At 33.9% G+C, this 19126-nt stretch overlaps 3 protein-coding genes and 1 long non-coding RNA gene across 6 annotated transcripts in view; 3 read left to right on the top strand and 1 right to left on the bottom strand.

Moving 5' to 3' along the window:
- Window positions 1-685, top strand: part of LOC105268831 (WD repeat, SAM and U-box domain-containing protein 1-like) — an 11540-nt gene extending 10855 nt beyond the window's left edge. Inside the window, exon 11 of the mRNA XM_011308678.1 lies at window positions 680-685. Coding sequence (XP_011306980.1) covers window positions 680-685 — 6 coding nt within the window. The remainder of the gene's footprint in view (window positions 1-679) is intronic.
- A 535-nt stretch (window positions 686-1220) lies between these two features.
- On the top strand, window positions 1221-4646 carry Mlc-c (Myosin light chain cytoplasmic). Of its 2 annotated transcripts, XM_011308645.1 has the most exons (4): window positions 1221-1601; window positions 1704-1731; window positions 2821-3126; window positions 4260-4646. In XM_011308645.1, exons 1-4 carry the CDS (start codon window positions 1599-1601, stop codon window positions 4364-4366), a joined length of 444 nt encoding a protein of 147 aa, XP_011306947.1. In that variant the 5' UTR covers window positions 1221-1598; the 3' UTR covers window positions 4367-4646. The 2 variants fall into 2 exon arrangements, with proteins under 2 accessions (XP_011306947.1, XP_011306946.1); XM_011308644.1 differs by lacking the exons at window positions 1221-1601; window positions 1704-1731 and adding an exon at window positions 1962-2159.
- LOC105268810 (uncharacterized) lies at window positions 4526-10002 on the bottom strand. The gene is made up of 2 exons (XR_892382.1): window positions 9812-10002; window positions 4526-9280 (listed from the first exon to the last, which is right to left on the bottom strand). It is a non-coding gene; the product is annotated as an uncharacterized lncRNA (long non-coding RNA).
- RasGAP1 (Ras GTPase activating protein 1) lies at window positions 9218-17833 on the top strand. Of its 2 annotated transcripts, XM_011308646.1 has the most exons (10): window positions 9218-9296; window positions 11397-11517; window positions 11964-13329; window positions 13724-13848; window positions 13923-14054; window positions 14130-14171; window positions 15234-15340; window positions 15405-15648; window positions 16029-16370; window positions 16644-17833. In XM_011308646.1, the coding sequence occupies exons 1-10, from the start codon at window positions 9242-9244 to the stop codon at window positions 17185-17187; spliced, it is 3078 nt and encodes a 1025-aa protein (XP_011306948.1). In that variant the 5' UTR covers window positions 9218-9241; the 3' UTR covers window positions 17188-17833. The 2 variants fall into 2 exon arrangements, with proteins under 2 accessions (XP_011306948.1, XP_011306950.1); XM_011308648.1 differs by lacking the exon at window positions 14130-14171.
- The last annotated feature ends 1293 nt before the right edge of the window (window positions 17834-19126 follow it).

Genomic DNA, 19126 nt, shown 5'->3' with positions numbered 1-19126 from the left:
CTAGTTGTTGACAACCGCTAGAACGCTAGCTAACAATTATTGAAAAAAAAGATTAATTGCCAAAGTAATTAGGAATCCGAATTTCGGAGTAAATGATCTTTTCTAGATGATCCACCCGAGCTTTAAATCAATCTAACATTGAATTGAATCAGAAGTGGAAAGAAAAAATCGCGAATATAGCGGAAATTAGAAGCGACAAAGTGGACCTTTTTCACGGCATTGGAAACATGTAGTGAAAATTATATATCGTATCATAAAGCCAAACTGAGCCGATTAAATCTACAGATGACTAATTGTAAAATTCCAAGTTCAACTAGATTTTTCAAAGATCGAAAAACAAATTGAATGCAAGACAGCGCGGAAGTGATACCCAAATGATATGACTATGAAAAAATAAAGCATGAACATATTCATGAAATAAATATAATTTGTACTCTAAAACATATCTGTAACCAACTGGTTAAAAGACATTAGTGGAAATGCTCAATTTCACTCTACAATAATCCTTCAAAAAATAACAAGAATTCAAAGAAAAAAATAGAACTTCAATATCAGCCGTTTCCCCGATATCGGAATTCTATAATCTAATTCGAATCTATCCCATATGCTAATATAATTTCACATTATAAAAAGTGTACGTTGATTAAATCTTCTTTACAAATTTTCTCGTTATTCGTAGGGTTAATCGCCCTGTATTCAAAATACAAGTGTAAAGAAGTTCTCTTTTTTGCACTTGTATCTCAAAATAGTATAAGTCCTTCATTAGGAATAGAAACCGAAAAGTTCAAAGCGAACGGTACAGGATCAACTCAAATATTCATTCAATATCATTCAAATACTTGCCACTGGCTATTCGACATTAAAAACAAAATTGAGTATCGGACATAAATAAGTTTTTCTAAACGAAATATAAGAAACGTAAAAAACTAATACAAAGTCCGTATCGAGTAATCTACCGAAGAACTGGACGTTTCATTGTAAATTATTGTTTATTAGAGAAAAAGGAATTCTTCCTACCCAATCCATGACGACCTTCTAAATGTTATAAATCTATTTTGTGTAATATATTAATTTCATGTATCTTAAAATTGTATCAGTAAAAGATATTTCTACACTCAAAACCTTTTCCGCCTTCTGATTTAAATCGTCCCAAGAGGGCACTGTCACTTCCTCACAAACACAGATGTTATTCGTGTTTGTACATGCATTCCTATACAAGCGAACCCAATGCCCTAACAATGTTCTGAAAATAAAAAATTGGAGCACGTACTAAGAAAATTTTACAACAAATATTGCTGCTGTATTTTTCTCCATATGAGTGACGATAATTGAGGTCAATCACTGTTGAGAAATTTTCCTGCATGATCACCACAAAATATGAAATGCTTGAACAGTGACTCATATCCCGGATTCTCAGTATGGCGACATTATAAGTCACTACACTATTAACGTATCCAACAACGGATCATCGAAACTCGGAGTCCATCACCTGTGGTACATTTATTATTCAATAAATCGGTAATTAATCTGCCCCATAAATTTTCATCACGAGGAATAACACGAGTTTTAGGGTTCACAATCTCAAACAAGTTGATACAATGGTAAGTACTTCACAATTTGTTAATTTTATTGAGGTTAAATCAGCAGTATTTCCCCAATTTGATGTGCGATAAAATTAATAAAATGAATCTGTTGAATTTCAGGCGTCGTACTCAGAGGATCAGCTGGCGGGTAAGTGAACGTCTTGGTGTATCCAAAATTGTTCATGTCAATGAGAACCGATTTGATCGTGTTCCCTTATTTAAATATCTCCTTACGGCGACTCTTTTCTTCAATTGAGGTCAAGAGTATCCTTCCCTTTTTAGACACAACCCCAGTGTTGCTCGTTTATTCACTGAGCATTGCCATTTATGGACTGTTATTTCAACACTTATACCTTTTTCATGTGAATCTTGACTCAGTCTGTAGATTTCTCAGTGCACTCGGTATTTTCTTGCGGCTATAACATTGGCATCCTAACGCAGTACATGTTGAGATTTTGACAATATCATTTCTTCATTTTTTTTTAATTCGCTGAACTTTTTTTTCTTGATAATTTCACGTGATAATGTACGTTAGTTATCAAGAACTTACGAATAGGATGCTCTCCTCTATGGACGGTAAATATTTCATTGAATCAAAAGTTACTTTTTTGATAAATCAGTTAATTATAGTCAATTATGATTTGATAAATCTATCACCATTTCCGATAGTCATTTATCAACACAATTCAAGATTCAAATGAGAAGTTAAATATGATTATTGGAAACGTCTTCATGAAAATTTCTTCGTCTGGCCCTACATTTGCCGAAATTCATTTAAAACTCAAATCGGAATTCATTCCAATTTTCACATGCATTACTTGGTTTTTAAATTCTTTTCTACACTTCATTCGCATGCCAAGCTGAATTAAAAAGCGAAGTGATAAACTAGGATAAATATATTTTTCTTCGAGGCCAGTTTTTAGCCAATATCTCGGAACTGAAGGAAAATATCAATTGTTTTCCATGAACATTTTTTATAGAAATAAATGAGAGCTCCAAAAAGCTGCCTATGAAAATCTTACTATGTTCCTTCAATTTAGAGAAGTTGACTGAACACTGGCCTCGAAAAAAAGGGGATTTAGGGGACTATTTCCTAGTTTAACACTTTTTTTAAAGTATTGATGTGAAACTATCAGCGATGAATGATCAACAATTTAGCTTTAATGTATAATAATATGAAAAAAGTAACTCAAAGAGAATAAAATAATGATTGTATACACGTCTTTTATTTTGCCAGAGTTTCAAGAAGCCTTCCAGCTTTTTGATAGCCGTGGAGACGGGAAGATCCACGTCTCGCAGATTGGTGATGCCCTAAGGGCCCTGGGCCAGAATCCCACCGAAAGTGACGTGAAAAAATTTACGCATCAGCACAAACCCGATGAGCGCATAAGCTTCGAAGTTTTCCTTCCGATTTACCAAGCAATTAGCAAAGCCCGAACTTCAGATACTGCTGATGACTTCATTGAGGGATTGCGTCACTTCGACAAGGATGGTAATGGTTTCATTTCCTCGGCTGAACTGCGACATCTTTTGACGACTCTAGGTGAATATTCATTTCATTAATCGTGCGGTAAAGTGTAGAAGATAATACATAAATTATTCATCTCTGTTGAGATTCTGATATAAACCCGGGAAGACAATTAGCAGTTTACAATAGAATGCCATTTAATTAGCAATTTAATTAACGCACCCTTATCAAACGAAAAAAATTACGAAAGATATCGATAAAAATGACGAGATCAGAGAATAAATAGAATATAATCAAACACTTTGATTTTCTCAACAATCTCAAAATATGGAATTGTTCTTTAATTTAGTCGATTGTTGGAGTCATTTTCTATTGAAAGTAGCATCAGCAGAGCTTCAGTTAAACTACGAAAAATATTTCAGATCGAATTCGATATTATTACAGAATTTGATAAATCAACAATAATTCCTTCAGAGACTGCAAATAATACACAGACATATAGAGAAATAATCGTTTTCCAGTTTTGAGGTTAGAGATAAAGATTGCAGTTCGATTTTACCATGTCTGGCTAGACGGCATATCATTGCAAGAGTAAAATTTAACTTTCAGATCAGTTGTATCTTAGAATTAATCATTATCCAATTGACCCATAGATTCATTGATTTTTCTCTCCCTTCAGGTACATTCTAAGGATTTATTACTGCCTCCCCACGACTTTTCATGTCTTTTTGCACATGCCTGGCATATCATTAATTAGAATGATGCGAAACAATATACCGTTCTTTAATTCTTAAATTAATAATTATATCCTTATTCGATTAACCAACTGTCACAGTGGCGCAACATTTTTTCTACGTTTATCCGAAGTATTGTGAATTTTCCTAAAATCTTCACCGAATCTTAAAAGTAATGGATGGATGAAAAAATATATTTGAATACTTTTTTTTTCATGCAATGACTTTTCATTGTTTAACACATTTCAGCATTTTCATTATTATAATTCAAGCATTTCAGTTGGATAATATATAGAATATATAATCTATCCATCTTGTAGTCCCATTCGTGTTAATACTCATTCAATCTGGTCGAATAGGGCCCCAATTTTTTATTAATTTATTAATTTCTTAACTGCAACTGTCACAGATGACCCACTAAATTTAAATTAAATTGTATCATAATTTTCTAAAATTCTGTCCCTTTGTTTACAGGTGAAAAACTGAGCGATGAAGAGGTAGAGACCCTCCTAGCTGGGCATGAAGATTCTCAGGGTAACATCAATTACGAGGATTTTGTGCGTCAAGTCATGTGCGGCTAGATCTTAGACTTAATTTATCACAACCACAAAAGCTTTTCCATAAAAAATTGCTTTGGGTTAGTAAGTTTCCAATTTGGATTCCTAAATCATCTATTATTACTACAGCATTTAAATCAGTAAGAAAAATCAAATAATTTCCTTCGATTAATTGTTGTCATTAAACTTTATGTACTTTTTTTATATAGAAAAAAAAACAAAATAGGAGAACATGGATTAGATGAGTAGATTTAAATGTTAGTGGGTTGTGCCTTCATCCAAGTATATTATGCATTTATTCCAATTATGGTAATTATCCCTATATCACTAATAGAACTTATATATATTTTAAATCTATTCAAAAAATATATGCTCCAACTAATGACGCAAACTTTGGAAATACGATCATTATACAATATGTGATGATGAGATAAAAACAATTACCTCCTGATTCGAATCATCTCGTTCAGCACTTCGAGCAATTGAATTGAATTTTATTTTGTGAGTTTAGTATTTTCACTGCTTTTCCATCACACTATTGGGCCCGCTGTGATGACAATTAGACCCACTCAACCACTAATTTGATTTTCTTCTAATCGTCAAGGCATATTAAACAATTTCTTCATGAGTGATTCGCTGCACCTAGACGCCGTAAACAGGTAAATTCATGATCTAATTCACACACAAAAAGTCTCGACAATTATTATTTTTTTTTCCCATGTTCCCCAATCTCACGCATTAAGAGGGAAACAAAATACTCCCATGATATAATTGACTAAGAGGAATTACAAAATGTTGAGAAATTGTGAAAGCTTGAGAGAAAAATGTATCAGATAATGGAAAAAGAGAGTTTTTAAGTCTCCCTCTCGGAATTGTCTGTTATCTTTCTGAGTGAAGTACTCACAGAAGTAGCAGAGGAGAATGGTAGAGTGAAAAAAATATCAAACATGAGTCCATCTCTTGCGTAAATGGGGCGACTCAATGATCCTATTGTTTTCAGTTTTTCCTTCTCCTTTCTAACTGATGATGATGATTGAGATATCTCAATTACACTTTATTCTTGACTCAATTGCTGCAATCTGATGAACTATTTTTCCATGTTATTCTTACAGTTGGCATCAAACGTAATCGACAATGAAAATTTAATACACTTTCTAGTATTCTCGTTAATTTTGACAATTTTCAAAGGTTCTGGAAGGGAAAATTAACGAGTTATTACCGATATTTCCTATTTTTCCTTTTTTATAAATTGCGGAGAAACGGTTGACAAAAATGACACTAAAAAATATATCGTTTTTAAGTTGTATTATTGTAGAAGAATTTTCCGCGTTCTCAGTAATTTTTTGCAATAATTCGCAAAACTTCACCAAAAAGAATATAAAAGATAAAAGATAAAAGAATAAAATAAATGTGCGGCTATGAAAATTTGCGACTCATTGAATAATGATAAAACGTAAAAACGGTATATTTTTCCACGCCAATTTAATCCAAGGTTTCCCTTGAATTTTCAAGAACCATTAAAAATGAAAAGATATCAGCAATTACTCCTTAGAACAATGTCAAGCAGAAAATGGCGTTGTACATAACGGTAATCACAATCTATAAGCCTAAAAATTGAGAATTTTAAAATCTTTCGAAAAAACGACGAAATGAAGTTAACTTAAATCTTGTGCCGATTTTTCTTCATAGATTTTGAGGAATTTTAGTATCGGTAAGAAATTTTGACTCTTATTTAAATTTCCAATGATGAAATGCTTCCACATCTACTAAAATTCATCTAGGTTTGTTTCAACAAATAGCAATTTCGATGCCCACTCATTGTGCAGTTCTTGAAACCGATGTTTCATGTATCACTAAGCATTTGAATTATTTCCTGGGTTGCCTCGCCTAGCTAAAAAAGAAAAATTTTCAATTCGTGAATGTGAACTCACATTTTCCTGCATAAATTTCATTAAAAAATCGAAAATACCACACATCAAATAGAATTCAAATAAAGGACGGACAAATCCTGCAGCATATCTATAATATTTATTAAACAAATAATTATTACGCACAATTTCTCCATCGGAGTTAACACACCCATTTATTAACTATTAAAAATACAAGGAACATACTTACACACATGAATTCACACTTGAATGAATGAATATTGATTAAAGCCATTGATACGCACGACCGATTAACATATTAATCGCGAATGAAACGACTGATGAACGAGTGCAGACCAATACCGTAAAACTCATTGAACGTACTATGTACATGTGTATGTGGAGCAAGTTTAAACTCACTCCTTTCCTCTACAATAAATATTCTAATGAGTTGCTACCAGAAGAAAGTGAATGAATGAATTGAGAAAATGTTCCACCAGTAATGTATGTGCAAACACAACAAGGTGGTCAAATGAATTTTGAGGAATAATTAGTACCCGATTTCAGGAATTACGGAACATTGGAGAGAAAACATTGACAAAGCTCACTCATTATATTATATTAATTAATTATGAATATTTTAGCTTCTCCAGACTCTGGAAAATTGAAGTACACACTTTACAGAATTTTATACACCAGGAAAATAATTAGCGTTATAATTTTTTTCTCCAATCTTTCGTGATTCTTATCATTGAGTTTAGAACAGATGGAGATGAAAATAATTTGTCAATAATTAGTACTTATGGTTGTTCTAAACCCTTTCCTCCAAAATTCACGTTTTTGATATTTTTCTGAAAATTATTGATGGGATTGACGTGAAATATAACTTTTACGTTTTCTCATGATCTCATTATTTAATAGCTCACCAAAATTCAAAGTGGTGCGAACATTTTCCTGCACTCTTTCTAAACCTTCAAAAAGAATGACAAAATATAAAAATCACGTGAAAATAATCGCACCATCGCGAAACTTCGTAAGCAATTAAACAACGACAAAAAGCAAAAGTTTTATATTTTTTCTCTTCAGTCCCATCAATAATTCGCCAGACAAATAAAAAAAAACCTTGAATGTCTCTTAAAAAGTTGTCGAACATCCTTATGCAGTAGCGTGTCAAGGAAAATAATAAAATGTATATATAATTTCGGTAGGAGCAGTATCTCGTATATTTTATGACGCATGCGCCAGAAAGTTGAGTTAATTGTAGTACACACTCAACATGTGCTGAATGACAAACAACGGTTGTCGGTTAAGCTCACACGTACACCGTCACGCTATTCATTCATATTTTTTATCTTCATGCCGTCAACTGCTCCCCCCTTCGATACTCTGTATTTCTTTCTCTGAACGAGCAAACTATGACATTACAATTTGCAGGGAAAAAAAAATCCTCTCATCATTTTCCATGAGTAAGACGATTAATGATAACTGGGGGAAATAAGTTTTTCATGGGAGGAAGGGGTTGAAAATTTTTAAGATAATAGGAGGAAACGGACCATTGCACCATTCAGGAAGTACACGCGACGAGTTTAAACTCGTACATACCAACACGCACAATTCCGCATGTGTGACCAAGAGCGAACATATAAATTGGCTCTCTGAGATAAGATGTGGGTTATAAAATGCATGGGGATATTTCGCTGGATATTTTATCATTTTATCCAACACATTCGTAACTTCAAATGGAAAGGGACCCTCATATCCTTTGAAAATGCAATCAGCAACAAATAATTTAAATAAATACAATAACTAAACATGAAAAATATGAATATGAATATATTAAATATAATATTTTGTCATACCTTTGCAAAACGATGTTTTATGAGAAATTATGAATTACAAATTGGAGATGAGAAAATATTCGAGTGAATTGCATCTAGGAGTGAATCAAGGAAATGTATAGATGAATTGAGTTTTAATATGTTGTTGGATGTATTAGAATAGGTAGGACGCTGTGAGAGAACAGCTTCGTGGAGATGATGCAAATTGGTGTCAGTTATTAGAACAATCACTTTTAATAGAGCAACTGCGATTGAAACAGGAAAAATAAACAAACCAGCAAAGATGAAAGTTTAAAAAGTCATATATATAGCTGTGACAGACCTACATTCCAGACTTTTATACAGAAATTTTTCTGTATTTGTGTTGAATTGGCTGAAAATTCAAAAGTAAAAACAAAAGTAATCGTACATACATACCCTCATGACCCTAAAAATCCTATTTCTCCACATGTCATGAGATTCGACACTATTTACCATAAAAATTGGTGAAACAGAAGAGTTTTTATGACACGAGGATGAAAAGAAAAAGAAGAAAAAATAAGTAGTTTGTGAGATATCTGAAAGAACGATTTTCTAAAAAATTGGTTCATTTTGAAAAAAGTATATCATTCTCGATATTTCAGATTTCCAGCGTGAACTTTACTATTTTTACGGCCTCTCCTTCAAAAATCGAAGATGCACTCACATTCACTGAAAATTCCGTATATTCACGTTTCACAACATTCTACATTTCCAGCCAAAATTATACAATCAAAAAAAAAACGATAGTCTCTCCCCTTTCGACATAAACAAAACCTTCCCCATAATTACCAGCCAAATTATGAAATTTTCCGAACAACGAAAATGATGGATAACAAAATTAACATTCGGGTGAAATTTACATGAAAAAATTTCGATTTAAAATTTTGTTATTCTTTTTTAAACCAAAAAAGATGGATTGTTGTGGTGTGGCAAAGAAAGTGTGAGAGGGCCCTGTGGGGCGTACTACACGTGTAAATTTGAAAGTTGTTACGGCACTGGGGTGAAAACCCATTCACAGAATGAGCGGCTGGTGTTGGACTGGTGGCTGGTGGCTGGCGGTTGGCGGTTGGCGGCTAGGGGCTAGCGGCTAGCGGGCTGGCCTCTCGGTGCGGTGCGCCGTGCCGTGCGCCTCCTCCGTTCGTGCAGTCACTCACTAGTGTCATGGAGGTAACATGGCCGAGGAGACGCGCCTAGTTCGCGTTGAAGAGAGGCTAAAGATCAAAATCGGTACGATTATCATAATCACGTGTATTCAATATCAAATATAACATGTGTTTCATCAATCTATTGTTGTGTTTATCAGTTTCAACTGGCCACCATTCGGATACAGCCATTGGTTTTTTTAGTGTTGGAAAAAAAAAAAACGTGTATTATAAAACGAGTCAACGCGAGTTCAATGGAGTCTCGAGTCTCCCCTCTACCCTCTTCTCACTTTTTTATCTCTCTTTTCTCCCCTCTAACTCGCCTTTTTTTTTCTCTTCACTCTATTCCCAATCCCTCACAACACAAAAATTCAGTGGCGTTTTCACCCGAAATAACCATTTGTTCCCTCAAATGATTTATTCGATTTTTTTTTTTGCCACTTTTTTGTTTGTAATGCCGGTTGTTTATTCGGGGTGAGACAATAAGAGTGAAATTTTATTATGGAAAAATGACGTTTTCAGCGATATTGAGATGGACAGAATGGTGATGATTTTTTTTTTGTGTACGATTGATGCCAGTTTGGAACAGTGTAAACTTACCATTTCCCTTGATTCCTCACTTTAACTCCTACGCTTCGGGCATTGCAGTCCAGAACCTGCTCTCGTCGTATTCTCTTTCGTTGTTATTTACACGTCTACTTCATTGCCCACAGCCACACGTTTTCCCCTTTTTTTTCATTTTTTAAACATTTGTATTCCATTCATTTTTAAAGAATTCCCAACCGATCTATTCAGTTAAAACTCAAATCATTTGTTATTTCACTAAACTATTAAAAAAAAAATTTGACTATCTCATTCATTCGCTCGATTCTCTCCGCAATTTTCAATTTCATCAATATTTTTTTGTCATGAAAAAATGTGAAGTAATTTTGCATTATTTTTCAACTGGGGAAATATTATTTGTTTTTCATTGAAGTGTTGTTCCCTTTTATTGCTCTTTTGTTGTGAATATTTAATTGGACTATTAGAAAACATATTAGAGGCATTAGAATGTATATGAAAATTTTTAATGAACTCATGATTTTATATTAATGGGAAATGAGGGGGGAAAAAAGATGCGTGTGCGGTTTTTAGATGCAAGGCGTTGCCGTTCGTGGAACATAAAGTAGGCATAAGTCGTATATAGGTAGGATAATAAAAGGAAGCACTGAGAAAACGACGGAATCGCAACATCCTGTTTTTATTTCCTTGATAATAATAACCCACCCATTTCGCACCTTCAATAACCAATCAATTTAAAATATTCCACTCGATTTACCCAACTATCGTTCTGGTTTAATTAATTCACTGGAAGAATGGGCGGTGTTTGATGAGAAAATTGATGAGAAAGTTTTTATGGGAAAATGCCATAAAATGAAAGGATGTGTGTCTAGAGGACGGAAAAGTATATCGTCGAATTATTTCGAAGAACAAAGTGATAGGATGTAACAAGTTGTTTTCCAATGCCCTGAATTTCTTTGAATGTTTTCATTAAAAATTGTGACTGCAAAGAGTCTTTTTTCCTGGAAAGACTTTTTGTTGGGATAATGAGGCGTCTTCAACAATGTGTTATTTAACTTTTACTCTTTAATTCGTGATGACGTACGTATAGGGAAGCATTGATATGAGTCTCTTCTGTTCAGAAGAAACGATAAGATGATGTGTATGCGTGGATTATGTTGAGTTAAACGACTTCCGGCCAATCGAATGATGATTAATGGGGAAAATTCATAAAACAATGGTGAAACCATAGGCAGAACACTCATGTGTGATCAATCTCAATGGAGTACACCTCATTGAATTTAATATTCGTTATGGAGAAGTAACTTCAATTCAATTCATCACAAATTCAAAAGTTGACAGTGTGTCAGTGCCACTTGAAAATCCATCAATGAAATTGGACAATCACGCTATTGAATTGAGAAAACTAATTCTTGCAGGGATGTGACGAGGATTTATGCGAATAAATTCGATCAATTCCGTTGAAAATTATCTTTTTTGGGAAGTACTAGAGGAAATATTTAACAATTAACTGTTAATCAGGTTTTCTTCGGAAATTAATTGCTATTAAGATGATTTGTCGAGATGATATCATATTCTTTAAATGGCTCTGTTACTAATTTATGTTTTAATTCTGAATTTATAGGTGAAGTGAAAAATCTGTTGAGTCGTGGCCATGGATCACCTGGTACTCGAGATGTGTACTGTGCACTTTCCCTCGATCAGGAAGAAATTTTTCGAACTACTACAATGGAGAGAACTCTCAAGTAAACCATTTATTATAATTGGAATAGATAAGTGCTCATTTGAAATCAGTTTTCCAGAAGAAAACAAATGTTTTCAATCGAACATTCTTAAAAACTTTCTAAAAATCCAAAAAATATTAATGCATCCTTTTTTCCATGTATAACTTCGTCTTACGCAATGTCATCGTGAAAACATTTTTATTTCTCATAAATTCATAAGTATCAATAAAATATCCAAATTAAATATTTCGTTACACCATTCGATTCAATTTGAAATTGGGAAATTGAACATAATGACACAATTTCTATGGAGACTCTTTTGATACCTCTCGTTCAGTTTCAAAATGGTTCATCCAGGAAATACTCTCAATATCCTTTTGATGCTAAGAAATTTATCAAAAACTCCTTCCAGTAGCACCCAGGAGAACGTTAAATTTTATGACACTAATAGTAAACGATTGTTTCAGCCCATTCTTCGGTGAGGAATTTCAATTCGAAGTACCTCGAAAATTCCGGTACTTAGGAATCTACGTGTATGATAGAGACAGACATATAAAGCAAGACAAAATCCTTGGAAAGGTGGCGATAAAACGCGAAGACTTGGCAACCTACCACAATAAGGAGCACTGGTTTCCCCTTCGTGCAGTTGACGCAGACTCTGAAGTTCAGGGTAAAGCCCACCTCGAACTTGGTCTTCAGCCTCAACTTGGTAACTACCAGTCAAAACTCACAGTAAGAGTTATCGAGTGCTCTGAATTGACTATCAAAAACGGGGGCTGCGATCCATACGCAACTGTCACCGTTACCTACAGCAATGGAAAGCAAATTTCTAAGCGAACAAAAGTTAAAAAGAAAACCGTCTCTCCCTACTTTGACGAAACATTCGTGTTTGAGCCTGAGTTGACAGAGCCCAAAGACAAAGATGTCTCTCATTACTCAATTGATGGAGAAGTTGGAGAGGCAGTAATTGGATTATGGCACGCATCATCTGGCATGGGAGAACCTCCAGCATTTTTGGGAGAGGTTCGAGTGACTCTGAGAGGTCTCCAGAAACAGCCAACCAGAACCACAACTGCATGGTATTTCCTCCAACCACGTGCAGCTCAGCATCGACCACATAAAATAAGTAATTCAGCACCTACTGGAACACCTCCTTGTCTTGGATCCCTCAGATTAAAGATTCACTACACAGCAGATCATGTTTTCCCATCAGAAATGTACGATCGCCTACGAAATCTTCTACTCCAGAGTGTGACAATTCAGCCAATAACTTCATCAGCTGTTTATATTCTTGGAGAAATAGTTGCAAGTAAGATGGAGGCAGCACAACCTCTTGTCAGGATTCTTGTTCATCATGGGCAATTGGTGTCGGTGATGAGAGCCTTGGCCAGCCACGAAATATCCAAACTGACTGATCCCACAACAATTTTTCGAGGCAATACTCTTGTTAGTAAAATGATGGATGAAGGAATGAGACTCGCTGGTCTCCATTATCTTCATAGTACCCTTAGACCTGCCATGGAGCAAGTATTTCTCGAGAAAAAACCATGTGAAATTGATCCCACCAGGGTGAAGGATGCAAATACTATTCAGACAAATCTGACTAATTTAAAGGAATACGTTGAGAGGGTCTTCACAGCCATTACGACTTCCGGGGTACGGTGTCCACCATTGATGTGTGAGATGTTCTGGTGCTTGAGAGAACTCGCAGCTATGCATTTTCCCAAGAATAAGGAAGTTAGATACTCGGTTATTAGCGGCTTTATTTTTCTGAGGTTCTTCGCACCGGCTATTTTGGGACCGAGATTGTTCGATATTACAGCAGAACCCATTGTAAGTACTATTTCAGTATCGATTAGAATAGCTTTGATGCCACTCAACTTTGATTTCACTTATGGAATTTGAAATGTTCATTCCATAATTTCTTCCTAGAAAGTGAAGATTATTATTTTCATCATTAATCTAAATTGTTTTATAAATATTTATATCAATATTCTGGATTTTGGTGAACAAGTTGACAATGCTATTGCTGTTATCTAACCCGAGTTAGCGTTTTTAATAAATTAGCAATGTGCTTTGGATCTTTGTATTGAGAATATCAATATGAATAAAATAAAAAGACTGATGTATTCACTTTACCTCACGTGCTTATGCAACTTTGCTAATCGTTGGAGGTTTCTTTTTTTTAGAGTGAAGCTAATGAATAGTATTCTCAATAATTTCACAGGATTCACAGACGAACAGAACACTCACCCTCATTTCGAAGACAATTCAAAGCTTAGGAAACTTAGTGAGCTGTAGAGGTGGTGCTGGCAGTGTTTGCAAAGAAGAATACATGGAGGGCGTTTACAGGTTGGTAAAAATTCTAAATTCAATTATCTTTATAGATCTGATGCCAAATACAGAAAATTATTTTTTTTCTATAGAGAATTTTATACAGAAAAACATATACAAGCGGTGAAGCAGTTTCTAGAATTGATATCGACTAGCAGCAATACTGGAATGGCTAGACAGAGGCCTACAATTCTTCAGGAGCAACCTGTGGTGCTGAAAGAAGGGTAATGACATTTTTTTTCATCGATATTCATGTGTCACCATCGTTTTAAGAACTCTACGCTAATATACGTTAATAGAAGTTATTTTATTTTTTTGCACACTGCTGATTGTGGAAAGAGGTTTGTAATTTAAAAATTCAATTTTTCGCTGGGCTTGTAGATTTTTTTTGGGTGATTCTACACCAAATGCGAAGTAGTATTCAAGGAAATAGTATATTTTTATGCAAGCGTGACGGGTGGTTCATGATTGTCAAGTTAGCACTCCGAGGCGATACACTGAAAAAACTGTATAAATAATAGAAATTTCGAAAATCATAAAATAATCAATAATAGTCAATAATAATCAATTGTGACGAGAAGTTCGTTATTTACGTGAAACGAAATCTTTTGTCGCTTGAGTGAATTCCTGGTGGATTTTGATTGTGAAATGGAAAATCTCTTGCACTAAATCCAAGACGTTTGGTATAAATTAAAATCGAATTGGATGTAATGAGTTTCATTGGAAAATCGTACATCTATTCAATACGAGAATTATTTAATTAATTATGTTTAACAAGAACTTCACCGGGAAAATTCATCGAATATGTGTTGGATTTTGACGTTTCGTTTCAGTTTTGAGAGCAAGGGGAATTATTATTAATTGCCTGTTCAGAACGTAGAGTTAATTCAAATATAATTGCAAATGAGATCTGCTTTAGTCATCCACACACATCTCATATATTATTATTGCGGGCAAAAAGACTTCCGACAATTAATTAATCTCTCAATGCTGAATGCATACCAGCCCGAAAGGTCACATTGAATTAATTAACATTTAATCGTAGGGCAAGGGTTATATTTTCCTGAATTATTTCGATTTAAAAAGATTTAATTGTTGATTGTAGACTTCCACTTTTAACGACTAATTTTTCGACGATATTCTCACGATAATAGTTTCTTTCATTTGCAAATCTTCACTTTTTTATAATCGAAAAATCAATGTTTCAAGCAACCGGACTGTATAAATTTGTACAATTGCATTTGAAATCTAATCATTAGGAACCGTTTTTTCTAACAGTGAAAAGGTGAATTCTGGTTTTAGGAGTATCAAAGAAATTTGCCACTTCTCATTCCTCCCGACTTTGAGGGCTCACTCAAAGTAAATTAAGAAATGCAATACTATATGTCCGCTCTCCTTTTCAGAATTATGATCAAAAGAGCACAGGGCAGAAAGAGATTTGGACGCAAGAATTTTAAACAAAGATACTTTAGACTGACTACACAAGATCTGACTTACTCAAAAACAAAAGGTAAATCGATCAAGCAACTAATAATAATGAGATATCAAATTTTTGATCACTTATGTTATTGCAGGAAAAGAACCCTTATGTAGGATATCACTAGAAGAAATTCTCGCAGTGGAGAGGCTACACGAAGATTCTTTCAAGATGAAAAATATGTTTCAAATAGTTCAGCCCCAGCGTGCATTGTATGTACAAGCTGGAAATTGTGTGGAAGAAAAAGAGTGGATTGACATACTGACCAAAATCTGTCATACAAATAGCAATAGATTGGAAAAGTATCATCCAAGTGCCTACATTAATGGACATTGGTTGTGGTAAGTTCATTAGAATACTAGCAAAGCAGAATGACTTACGATTAATAATTCATTACGGATTTTATAAGATGGGGTATATTATTTTTCCTTGAGCATTTTCTTTGGACAATATGTTGCCGCCTAAATAAATGTAATTGTATAGAAGATCTATTTCATCTATTGTATTGGATTTCATAAGACTTTCGCTATATTCATTTCATTTCGAAATGTGTACGAAAAATTTTGAATGGTAGTTGACTCGTCATGTTTGCATCTTTGCTTTAAAATATAATGGTGCAATTAGAGAACTAAGGGCTCTGAGTTCTAGGAGTCAAATAAAAATAAAAATATTCGCTAGAAATATTCGAAAGACATGATGTAATGTCTATGATGATTTTCAGTTGCCGAGCTGTGTCAGAAGTAGCCCCAGGTTGTAGTGAAGTGTCTCCAGGTTTAGAAGTGGGTTTGAGAATGGTTCTGGATCCAGATCGTGATCTCCAACGCATTCACTCACTCATTTTAGCCAACATGGCTCGATTGGAAACGCTGATGAGTGCTTGTGAGTGTCAGGCAGTTTATGGGGCCAGTGAGATGTGTGTTCTACCTGGTGGTGGCTCACCGATTGACGATGTACCATCATGTTTCAAAACTCTGACAGCACTCAGAGAGGCTGCTTTTGCACTCCAGCATGAACACAGGGCGTACTTCCGGCGATTGGCACGCGACACTAAATATGGGAGCAAGTGAGTACATTGCTTCATTAGACCGCTTTCATAAATTCATAAAAGAAAGTCTGTACGTGATCACCATCTCAGAATTGAGAAGCTATCGTAAATTTCTGAGAAACCATGGATCAGACTGAAAGATCAGACTGAAAGATGATTCTGGAAATATTTTATCATTATTTATTAATAATTATTGGTGTGATTTGCAGAAAACAAAACCCTTTGTATATATTGTAAATATTGTAAATAGTGGAGTTTCGTCAATGACTGATTGTGAATTTTATGTTGCAGACAAGCACCAATCGGTGACGACAACTACCTCCATTTAGCAGCACGAGCAGGCTTCGATAGTCAACTAAATAGGCGTGCATATGACAATGATGGCCTCAATCAACGTTGCATTGATGCTGGCCTCTTTGATAACGGTAGCGGTAGTATTATACATAGAAATGATGATCGCAAGTACGATGATTTATCACAATTAAGACGGTATGAGAATGATAACAATACGCTATCACGACAATATGGTAATCATCACTCAGATACACTGAGGAGTATTCAGAATGATCTCAATAAATTCGATCGCACTCTTAGCAATACAATGGGGTCGGATAAACATGAGAAAAATGCAAATGACAATGTCGAGAATCAAAGGAGAACGGATGTTGGTAGCTTATTAATGAGTGATGGTATCAATTTGTCTGATACGTTTAATAGAAAAATGAGCAAATATGATAATATGAGAGAGTTTAGTGAGGGTACGATTGGTAGGAAAATTAAGGATGACGTGTCTGATATATCGTCTAGTTCGATGAGTGGTCGCGGTAATCATTGAATTTTTTATATTCACCTCTTCAAATTCATCCAAATCATCATTTTCCTTGTATTTGGTTCGAAGTATAACTGTAAAACAATAAATAGATTAGTGTAATTCTATCTTGAATGTGTCTTTACAGTTTTTTTAATTTCTTGTAATTATTCAGAGTCATACAAGTGACGAAATTATTTATTTTTTCATCTTAGATTTGATTCTGAAGAATTCTAAATTCAAAACTCACTTTTTCATAGATTGTTAAATAAATATACAGAGACCAGAGTGAATCTTTCCGTTTCCGAACTAAACTGCAATAGAATGAACGTACATATTGTCAATAAATCTCTAAATTACTTGCATTTTCACAATCAATCCACTTTTTTGTAAAAACTAAAAAAAACTGATAAGTCATTTTCAAGGTGATTACAATAAAAAAACAAGAATGAAAAACAATAGAAATATAAGAATTTTTGGCTCTTGTGAAAATGAGAGATTCTACTGTAATTTTATATTTCCATTCATCATTTAGCTGGGGTAATTCTTTCAGTTATACTTTCACCTGTCTTTCCGGAATTCTAATGTCCCTCTTACGAATTTGTTAATTTCTAATTTGAAAAATTCATCACGTATAAAGTTTTCGTCAGTAGTTGATATCATATAACTTCCTGACAGAATGTTAGGAGATATGTAACATTTTTGTTTTCGTCACAATTGAATATTCCCCTTTTTATTTATTTATTATTTATTATCAAGTATCGAAATTGAATACACTACGAGTTTATGTGTGTATATTACAAGGCTGTACAAGGTCGTAATCTCATTTTTTATACAACGTACAGTTAATAGATTATTGAAATTCTACGAGGCCCTCTCGAATAAGTCTAGTTTCAAGAAAAAATTGAGATACAATTATTCTTACGCTACCGTCAATCATGATCGCCTAGATGCATCTTCCATGGAAAGGAATTATTAATTCATTCAATTCCGACTGCAAATGTTGAGGCTACATGATTTTGGTATTTATTATAAGAGAGCGATGCAATTATGAGCAACTCGTTGGTTTAATCGGTTGGAAAAAATGAAAAAAATATGTAAAAAAAATGGGAAAAAAAAAATTATTAATAGTAATCAGTAACCACGTTGAAGTTTTTCGTATAAAATCCCTCCATTGTTGTAAGTTTGAATGAACAAATTTTGTGCCTAATTGGCAATGTATGAAACACCAATTTTGAAAATTAATATTAGAAAATGAAGACGTAGATTTAAAACGACTGTACAGATTATCGGTATAATTTCAATATAATGTGTTACGTTTATATTAAAGGAACAAGTCTCCAACTTGATTGAGTTGATTGTACAGTGTACAGATTCTTTTACATGATATTCACGTCCTTTTTCATTGAAAATTCTCGCATTTTTTTCTCCTAAAATAAAATAAAAACTTTTGTCTTCTGTCTCTCTTCTATTACTTGATGGATCTAAAATGTAATTATTGATTGCTCGTTTTTATTATTAATATTCCTGTTAATATAATGTTAGTGTACAGCTTAAGCTAAATCAAAGGAGGTAATTTCATTTGGGAAACAGTTCAATTTACCTTTCGAATTGTAATTTTTAATGTTGGAGAAACACAAATACTTGACATATCCTCACGCCTTTCTGTCCAAACTTGAACTCGAAAAATGGGTGATTTTAGTTTCATAATGTTTTTTAAATTCATCATTTTAAATAATTGAAGAAATAATACTGACTGTCCGATACATTGGCCAAATTTCCATAATTTCTTAGTAGAATCTAAACTAGTTAATGAAGATAATTCTACTTATGAACGGTATTATTTATAAAATGAAATACGTATTAATAATTTAGTAATGATTTTGTATATCCTTATATATTTCGTTGTGTTCACCAAGTAACTATTATTATATTCTAAAAAAACATCGTGGGATTTTTAGAATAG

Source organism: Fopius arisanus, unplaced genomic scaffold, assembly GCF_000806365.1.
Source record: "Fopius arisanus strain USDA-PBARC FA_bdor unplaced genomic scaffold, ASM80636v1 scaffold00061, whole genome shotgun sequence".
NCBI lineage: Eukaryota > Metazoa > Arthropoda > Insecta > Hymenoptera > Braconidae > Fopius > Fopius arisanus.
This window is presented reverse-complemented; position numbering and strand designations above follow the sequence as displayed.